This window comes from Gavialis gangeticus, unplaced genomic scaffold (assembly GCF_001723915.1).
Source record: "Gavialis gangeticus isolate Ggan-Ray unplaced genomic scaffold, GavGan_comp1, whole genome shotgun sequence".
Classification (NCBI taxonomy): domain Eukaryota; kingdom Metazoa; phylum Chordata; order Crocodylia; family Gavialidae; genus Gavialis; species Gavialis gangeticus.
Genome location: NW_017729030.1, coordinates 43,412,896 through 43,423,071, shown reverse-complemented (window position 1 = coordinate 43,423,071; position 10,176 = coordinate 43,412,896). Strand labels below are relative to the sequence as shown.

The following is a 10,176-nucleotide window of genomic DNA, read 5'->3' as shown; positions in this document are numbered from 1 at the left end:
ATATATAATGGGGTTTCATATGGATTCAGAGGTTTATTTTTGCAGTCAGTTAAGAATTAGGACTTTATGTGGCATATTATATTGATGTTTAGTTTCAGATTCTTAGTCATCTGAGAATACTAGCACACTAGGGTACATTTAAATATGTAAGTATATAACCATATATGTATTTCTAATACAAATAAAAGCAACCCGTTTCAAAATCTAACTTGTTTTGACCTGTTTATACTGTATACCCTTTATACTTTTCTCTGTGAAGGAAGTGAAACTTCCTTGTGTTTCATGGTTTTATTTCAGGAGTTTCTCTGTAGTCTGTGTTTGCAAATAATGCGGAGAAATGTTGAGAGTCAAAAGAACCTACGGCACAAACTGCTTTTATTTAAATTTGCATAAACAGTTCTGGATTTTACTTGCTAAATTAGAGGAATTTCTACACTTCCAATATATCAAGTGGCCTGTTAACTGATTACTTCTATAATAGTTTTCAGAGGCTATACTACTGTCACACCAATTTTCACTTGTTTAAATAGCACTTGAGTGTTCTTAGTCCCTATGCTGTTACAGAGTCTAGTGTTTAACACACACTGGGCGCGTCTACATGAGGCATTTACTGTGGAGCTGACTAATTAGCTCCACAGTCAAATGTCACCACCTACACTTGTGGCCCTGTTAGGTTGCAGAAGACTAATAAATGCTGCCACAGGGTAGTCCAGCTAGACACAAGTATAACCCTGTGGCAGTGTTGTTTCATGTGCAGTTAGTTTGATACAGTAAATCACCTAAAGAACAATAATGAAGTTACCCTCCAAAAGCTTCATGGCATACAGAGAAAAAAGCACAGGACTAGAGTCAGAAGCTCATGCTTCCTAGCTTTATCACCCAGTGGACATGTGTGCACACTGACGATATGTAGGGGGTGCACGTGCACCACCTGAGCGTGGCGGTGCACCCCCTATGAAAAGGCGCCACCTCCACTGTTGGCCTCCCCTGCCACGAACACCATTGTCACCCCTGCCACTGACACCGCTGGCAGCGTCTGCAGGTGGTTGCCGACCCCTAGTGATGGGACTGGCTGGGGCACGAGAGTGCTTCAGTGTGGGGCTAGCCAGCAGGGAGCCCCCACACTGAAGCGCCCTTATGCCCCAGCCAGCCCTTCCATAGCACACAGAGCTTGGTCAGAGCAGCCCGGGCTGGCAGGAGAGCTGAGGGTCAGCCTGTCAACCCAGAGCTGCTCCAGTGGGGCTCCACATGCTTCAGAGTGATTGGCTGAGGCACGAGGATGCGTCAGTTCAGGGACTGCCTGCCAGCTAGCCACACACTGAAGCATGCTTGTACCTCAGCCATACCTCCCCCCACACATGGAGGCTGGTCAGACCATCCATGGGCTGGCAGGCTGACTTCCTCAATATGCTCCGGAGTATTTTCATTAATTTTCATTAATTCCATGTGTAGATATGCCCACTGTCGTCTTAACCCCCCATCTGGGGTAGGTCGTCCATAAAATGGGTGACTTACTGCCTACAGAGGAGCAACAATATTTTATCTCCCTTGCTGTCATTAAGGTACACTTGGTTTGATTTGAGAATGGGGTAGTCACAGTTCCCACTCATAGGTATTCCCCATGTGTGCTATTTTTGTTGCTATTAAAGAAATGTGGTTGTATGTGAGAAAGATATATATGGTAGGTGGAATTGGTGAGAGAGGAGCTGAGCAACTGGGTTAAAAAGGCTTGTTATGATGAGATATTGAACATGAATGTTGAGGGTGGCAGAAAGCACATTTCTGTAAGATTCAGCAGTACAGAGGAGACTTAGTGCTGCTTTTGTCAAGCAGCTAGATTTCCTCACATTCTCAGCTTAAGCACAGGGCAGCAGAGGCCAAAATACTGCTATTGATCCTGAGGCTGATAGGATGGTTCATTCTTGTTTTAAATTAGAGCAAGTTTAAGACAGCTCTAATTTGTGCCAGGGACTGAACTTTTCTCCAGTTTTCCCAATGTAGTGGGAGATGGAGAGATGTCATACACTGACACTTTTACCTCCCACAAATATTTCTCAAGTGCACTGAGCTCAAATCCTCAGCACTGATTCCTTTGTTTTCATTCTTTTAAAAAATGAAGCTCCTATTTCTTAAGGTTGTGAATCACACTGAAACCAACACTATGTCATCTTTCTAAGTGCAAATGGAAGAAATCATGTGACTCCTCTGCTAAACCCAAGCAGAGAGACAACTGCAAGTTCCTAGTAAGTTTTGCTTCTGTTGGTCGCAATTTTCTGGCAAGCATTGAGTTTTGCCAGTTTCATCCTGTGGCTGGGAAAGGAATGAGCACCATCAGAAACAGGCACTCTGCTTATTCAACAGGAATGCCATAAATGGGAACTGGGGGAGCAGTAGAATAGCGGTTACATTCCTCACCCCCCTTCCCCCAAGCAATCCTACAGCAGGTAAAAGCTGGCTTGAAAGGTGGAGAAGGATTTTGAGAAGGCATCTTTGCCACCCCTTTGCCAAGCATCTGAGATTCTTTCGAGAGTAATGACGCTTTGCTTCCCTGGTAGGGGCCCCTCAGTCATCTATCTAATCTATCCCTGCCTGGAATGTTTAACCCCATTGCTAATAGGTGTTTGCTTGATGCTTCCTGTCCCGATTGTGTGTACAAGAGCCCTTGTAGATGCAACCACAACCTTTCACCTAACGTCGGATAATACGTATTCATGAATCAGCACATCTATTTCAACAAAAATGTGAAAGCTCATATAATCTTTGTGATTAATCTGTGAAACCTTGTGTTCTCTGTGTGAATCCAGTAGCTTTCCAAATTTCCACCACAAAATAGAACTGTGTATTTTTGCATCGAGGTTTTTCTAGCAAAATTCTGATCCTCTTTTAAAGTTAACAGCTGCCAGTGGACTAATTTGCATCCGTTGTTTTTTTTAACCCCATTTTGCTAAACATCTGCTCGAGATGGCTATAAAAATACTTAATCTATTTATACATCCTCAGCTAGTGTTGAACATCTAATTAGTACCTCAGATCAGATTTATGGTTCACAGTCAGTCAATTCTTTTTTATTTGATCTAGTTGCAGCTTTTCATCACTCCTAGCTTTTACTATTGCTGATAACACTTATGTAACACCTTTCATCCATAGAGCTCAAAACACTTTACAAAGCTGACTAAATATTACTATCCACATATTAAATCTGTGGGAACTGAAATAAGAGATGTTAAGTGATTTATCAAGCTTGTGCAGTAACTGGGCAAGTCTACATGAGATGCTGTACTGCGCATTAGACTAATCTAATGCTCAGTAAAGCATCTACATGTGCACAGCAATTACTGCATGGTAGATTAATTTCAAGCACTGTTTGCTAATACATACAGATACAGGTACTACAAAATGGCAAATTGCTCCTGGTCAGCCCAGGCAGCAGGGGACCAAAGCTGCTCTAAGCCCCAAGTCTTAGGGGGCAGAGGGGGCTGTTCTGGCTCCAGGGGCAGCTTCATTCCAGCCCCCTGGGGTTTGGGGCCAGCCCCAATATCTCCACTGCACAGGGGGAGCTGCCTCCAGAGCCAGGAGAGCTCCCCCACCCCCCAGGGCTCAGGGCCAGCCCTGATCTCTCTGTGCAGCTGGAAGAGAGCTGCCTTAAGAACTAGGACAGCTCCCCCTGCCCTCCAGGGCACTGGACCAGCCCCAGTCCCCTTGCATGGCTGGGAGGGAGCTGTCCTCAGAGCCAAGACACCTCTCCCTGCACCCCAAGGCTCAGGGCCAGCCCTGATCTCCCCATGTGCCTGGGAGAGAACTCCCCCCCAGAGCCAGAACAGCTCCTCCCTCCCCTCCCCTGGAGCCCAGGCCTGATCCCCATGCCCCCTACCAACCCAGGGCTTCCCCCAGAGCCCCTTGCCAGCCTGGGGCTGGCATCTGGAGGAGCCCGGAGCTCCCCATGACTGCTGCAAGGGGGCAGAACACAGCAGGAGCAGCCCTGGACTAGGCTGCTCCTGTTGGGCTCAGTTTGCTTCTGACATGGGCACACATGCAAACGTACCCTAAAGTGCCTGAATTTTCTGCACAGAAAATTCAGGCACATTAATTGTACATGTAGACATGTCCAGTGAGTGATAAAGCTAGGAGAGAACCCCTGAGCTCCTGACTCTAGCCCTGTGCTTTCTTCTCTGTATGCCATGAAGCTTTTGCCATGTGCTTTAGGTGATTTACTGTATCAGACTAACTGTTCTTTAAATCAAGGGGAATTGTGCATTTCCCCAGATATGAGAATGAGAGAGCAACAAAAAAGTTCTTATTAAAAAGCAGATACAGTATTTTCATTCCTTAATATGTCATTTACTTATGGAAAGTTGTATCTAAATTAGAAAAGCAGAATTAAAATGGAGTGCTGGAAAGTGCCAGGTAAGCTTTGAGATGATCCAGTAAAATATTCCAACAATCATTTGCATCAGACTGTGCAGGAAGAGCCAGAATGATCCTGATTGGATAGTTCAGGAGTCTGCAGTAGGGTCATTGCTGGTGACTGCAGAACATATTGAGAAAAAAGATAGAGTAAACCCCAAAACTGAAATGAAATTTGTTAAAAATAGAATATATGGTAAAACAAGAAAACACAGGCAGAGAAAGGCTATAGACCTCAGCTCTAATTCCACAACCCTTTTGTGAGTACAAGAAGCCCTTGCTATCCGTGGGTTCGGCATTTGTGGTTTCAAATATTTGCAAATGCCAAACCCGCATCTTAAATGCACTTACAGGAGCTCCTCAGGAGCTCTGTGCTTGCCGCTGCCAGGCTCCCGCCGCTGCTGCCAGGCTCCCACCGTCACCAGCGCAGCTGTGCCCCCCCACCAGCCGCCGGGGGCACTGCATTCATGATGTTCATGAACACAGTGCCGTATTCGCAGATTTCACCATTCACGGGGATCTCCAGAACGGATCCCGCACGAGTGGTGAGGGTCACCTGTAGTCCTTAATCTGCAAGGAATCTCATTGGGTCACTCATCTAAGGATTACTTGAGCATATGAGTTATGAGTCTAAGGCCATAATTTTAGCTTTGTAGTGATATTAATATTCCTCTGATAAGCAATCTCTCTCTCTGTTTTTTAAGAAATAAACAAGAAAAGAAAATGTTTCCCCCTTTTATTTTCTTTCCAGAAACACTGTGATAAGCAAAAGGCCCATTTGCGTATCCGTTCTAAGCCTTCCCTCTTTCAGCATGTGGGATTTCATTCATCTTTGGCTGGAAAAATACAGAACTTAAAAGTAAGACTTCTTAGAGTTTTTGTCCTCCTATTTGTGAAGTATTTGAGTGAATTCTAACTTGTTTTAGTTCAAAGTGAGAAACATTGTATATTTGATAATAAATCTTATGCATAGGAGTTACTAATTCATGGAGGACAGAAAGGAAGAGACTATATTAATTAGTCATCTAAATTGCAGGAAGAATGTAATACCAATTTGGATATCCAACAGTATCTTCCATGAGTGGAGTAGTGGCATCAGTAGTAGTAGTAGCAATTATTGCCATAGAATCAAGGAATGCTAGTCATTGACCCAGGATGCCATTATGCTGGGCAATGTACCAGACCCAGACTGACATTCTGTGGATTTTTTTCTGTCAGATGTTTTTAAGCATCAGAGCAAAGGGAAGTTTTAATGAGATATCTGAAGAAGAGCAATAAAATGGTTGTAAATATTCACAGGGAGCTCACCTCCAAGTGTAAGGAAAAGCTTAAAAGAAAGCACTAAAGTGCTGTTTTGAAAATGTAACGAGTGGACAATTAGAATTGGGGGCTTATCTCTCAATCTCAAATGAAAGTTGAGAAAATAGGTAGAGGCTGTGAAGAGCCTTGACATTCAAAATGCAACAGGACAGAAATGAAATAATAGCTTTAGCTGAATAGATGATTAGGAAAAGCTTTATTTTTAAAAAAAGGATGCAGAAGGAATCTACAAATTTAGACAGCTTTGATATGAAGACATAAAGGACTAAGTCACACATGATGCCCAAGTTATGGGTCTGAGTGACGGGCAGGATGGTGGTAGTGTCCATATTGATGAGAGAGAGGTCGGGAGTAGAGGGGATTAACTTTGCTGAGCCTGTTTTAATTATGTTGAAATTATAAGTGTGACTACTTGTCCAGAAAATGTCAGACGAGCTAAAACAGATTAAGCTTAGACAGACGGACATGCCTGGAAAAGAGGTAGACTTTCCAGTTGTTAGCATAAAGAAGGTATTTGAATTTGTGTTTGTAGATAATCTTAGCCAGAGATAAGTATAAAGGGAGACATGAAGTACCTAAGGCTCCTATGGGAAACCTCCTCTGAGAAAAATAAAGGAGGGAAATTAAAAGAACTTTCTAGAGAGTACACTTGGAAAGCAGAAGGGATTAGAGAGGTTGGAGAGGACAAGGTCATGGAAACAAAGAGAAAATAAGGAAGAAGGATGACAAAAAAGGAGCACCGTTGACTGTGTCAAAGGTCAAGGAGGATGAGACTTGAGTATGGATTCTGCCGTTTGGATAGGAAAAAGTCCTTACAAACTTTTAGAGTACAGGCAGTCCTCGACTTAATATGTTTCAAGTTACAATGAACGGCACTTACAGCGTTTATAAATTGACACCCGGTTTTGACTTTCTGACGTCAGTTTTGACTTTACGACGCTTGATCCAAAGCCATGCCATGTCAGCAAGCAAGTTTGCTGCATCACCCATCTCCCTGGAGAACATCTGTCCAAACTTCCTTGGACAGCAGACAAGACTCCAGAAAAACCTGCAGGCAAGACTCTTGAGAAGATTCCAGCCAAGAGCCCTTCAAAAAGTCCAGCAAAATCACCTCAAAGAAGTTCTTCCAAATCAATATGATTGCTATTTACAATATAAATACATTAATGTAGCTATATTACTCATCTATAATTGATTGAGTACAAAATTCTGGGATATTTTTGTGAAAATAGGGTACCGGGCCCTGGTTTAGGACCAATCCCCCATTTATAACATTGTTCCTGTGGGAAAATTGGTTCCAAGTTATGACACTTCAACTTATGATGCGGTTGTCAGGAACCAGTTGTGTCGGAAGCCTGAGGACTGCCTGTAGTTTCAGTTTAGAAGAGAGGAACGCCACACAAAGATAAGTGGTGCATTCATCAAGCAAGGAGAGGAAAGGAAGAAGGGATAGTTCAGTAGTTGGAGTGACAAGTGAGTTTTTCAGTTCAGTGTCCTAGTACTCTTTCACTTAAACATAAGAAAAACTGCCGCCTCTGAAAAGTCTTATTTGTTAGGCTTAGGTAACCTTAGATCATTAGTACCCAAACTTAGATACCTTGGCTTGATTCTCATTCTACCCAAGAATATTTTCTTGAGCTTCATGGGAAAATGGATGCCCTCTGGCACCCTTTCATCCTTGGATGTTGCTCACTCTTTATATTATCCAGTATTAGTAGTGCAGCACAAAGCAGATATCCACCTGTATGGTAAAGATGGCACTCACAAAACCAGTAGCTCCCATAGTTTTATAACTTATTGTTTAGTCTCTGATTTCATTCATATTCACCATTTAAAACATAAGTATCACATCTTTACAGGAAAATAATATAGACATTATTTACTTTAGATGACTGCCTTATTTGAAAAATTCTTTGAGATCTAAGGCATTTGAACCTTGAATTTTGTCTTCATATGTAATATTAAATCTTTTTTGTATCTGACAGGATAAAGACTTTGGCAAAAGTGCACTACATAAAGCACATGTTAACCCCCCTGCAAAAGTGACTACTAGCCTAAAAGTATACCAGCACTATACTTTAGAAACGGCTTATGAAGGAAAGGACTTTTTCTGGGCATTTGCTCCAGTGGCTGGAGACTATATCCTCTTCAGCTTTTTAGAACCATTGACAGTAGAAGGGTAAGTACTAAATGCTGTTGAAGGCTTCTTGCACCCTATTTTGGAATTGATTGAATCCTATCAAAATACCAGTTCTCTATCACTTACATCAGCCACAAACTCTTTGAATAATGTATTTGTAGTCAACTGCATTCTTCTCTCCATTAACTCCCTAAAACATTCTTTCTTTAGGGCTTATGAATTCCACACCTTTTATAAAAAACACATAAATTATATAATCGATTTGGGAAAGGAGAAGGACAATTTCCATGATTTTGGTTTGTAGGCTGCACTCTAGATCATATGGATACTTACTAGCAGACCTACCCAAAAAGATATCAGTATGAAGACAATGGGGAAATAATGAAAACCACATGACTAAATAATGACAGATATGTCACTAATACTAGTTTTTGTATTGATTTGTTTATTCATTACTACCACCATTGCACTATTTAGTTTATACTTCCTTTAGAAGACAATCGGGATTTATAAGCTTTAAGAGCTTTCCTTTAGGGAAGGACTTCAAGGAAGGTAGCAGAATATGCGCAGGATTTCTAAGCTAATGTTGGTGTAAGTAATCTGTCTGACTTAAATATAGTTGCTGCCGCATAATACCACTGTGAGATCAGAACTGGGCACATAGTATTGTGACTACCTTGTGAAACACCTGTTTGATTATATTTATAATAACGCATAGTTATATTTAAAATGTATATAGTTTCAATATTTAGCACATTAAGATTAATAAATATATGCTAATTTTATACCCTAAAACAGTGGTGTCAAACTCATCTGGCCGAGTAACCTGAGCCAGTCCATGGGCTGGATCAGGCCAATGGCCGTAGAGACCCATTGCCTCTTCACCCCAGTCCAGATTCAGTCCTCACTCTGGGATCTGCACTGCATGCAGTGTACATCCGGGGGTGGCTGGGGCAGGTGCCACACTACATGCAGTGTGCTACAAGCAGCATCCACAGCAGCTGGTCCAGGACTGTGCTTCATGCAGCACCTGCCCCAGCCAGTTCAGGACTGGTGTTGCATGCAGCGCTTGTGGTTCCCCTGTGCAATTCAGGTCCCGTATTGACTGGAGCAGGCACCACATGCAGCACAGTACCTGGGGCAGCCAGAACAGGCGTTTCATGTGGTGTGGGTCCTGGCCCTGCCCATGAAACTCCTCTGGGTCCCTTGCACCTCCATGATTGGGGGTTGAGTGGGAAGACACAGGCTTCTACCCAGTGCTGCTCCACTACTCCAGTGTTGCCAACTTTTGAGATTTTATTGTAAGCCTGGTGTTTTTTGGATTTTTTTCTTAAGGCCCAGCTTTTGGATTAATATGAAAGTGAGAATTTCAAATTGTTTCTTCTTTGTTTCCCCTTAGCCCTATGCATACATAGAAAGAAATTACAATGTGAACCTTAAAGACCCCAGGATCTGAAATAAAATATATATGTATATATTTTTTGTCCACGATCCTGGGATCTTTAAGGTTCACATTTTAATTTCATGTACATTTTTTTATGTATGTATGTATGCAGAGCCATCTCTAGGGGTGTCTGTGGCTCAGGGCATATCAGCCTGTGCGGGGCCTGTATGAGGGGGTGGGGGGTGGTGAGCAGCCAGAGTGCGAAACCAGCAGCGCACAGCGACCACAAGGAGTGGTGGCGCCCTCAGAGGGGCCTGTATGGTGCTGTCCATGGTGCCTCCCAAAGCGCGGAGTGCAGGACCTGTGATAGTCACCTCGATTCACCCTCCCCGCCAAGGGGTGGCTCTGTATGTATGTATGTATTAAGCCCATAGGTGTTTTTGTCTGATGTGCTTTCTGAATGCTTCAAGTGAAAACACTATCATTTCACACAATATATAATTAACTATCTGAGTTAATTGTTTTAGCTTTTTATGGAACCAGAGGGCTGCCATGAGCAGGTGGTCTTGAAGCAACATTTCAACATGTCAGTAGTTTCAAAAAAAGTAAGCATCAATCCACTGTCTATGGCCTGTGCAAAGTGGCTAGTATTCGCTTCAGATTCGGATTTGGCCGATTCGGAGGACAGTGATTTGATTCAGTGATTCAAATCACTGTCCCGAATCTCACAGGCCCATGCCCACCCACTCTCCCTGCCCAGCAATGGCTCCCTGCCCACCCCAGCTCCCGGCGCTTTGAAAAAAAAAGCCCCACTCACTGGGTGCTGCTGGGCAGGGGGTGATTCCCGCTGCCCCCCACTGCCCCATGCTGCATGGGGGGCTCTTCCACAAGTCCCCCCCTGCTGTCCCAGCCCCTGCATGGCTGCCCT

At 43.3% G+C, this 10,176-nt stretch overlaps 1 protein-coding gene across 1 annotated transcript in view; it reads left to right on the top strand.

Moving 5' to 3' along the window:
- MGAT4D (MGAT4 family member D) overlaps positions 1-10,176 on the top strand; it is a 97,073-nt gene that overhangs the window by 74,948 nt on the left and 11,949 nt on the right. The window contains exons 10-11 of the mRNA XM_019522118.1: positions 5,156-5,263; positions 7,710-7,903. Of these exons, the coding sequence (XP_019377663.1) occupies positions 5,156-5,263; positions 7,710-7,903 (302 nt within the window). The remainder of the gene's footprint in view (positions 1-5,155; positions 5,264-7,709; positions 7,904-10,176) is intronic.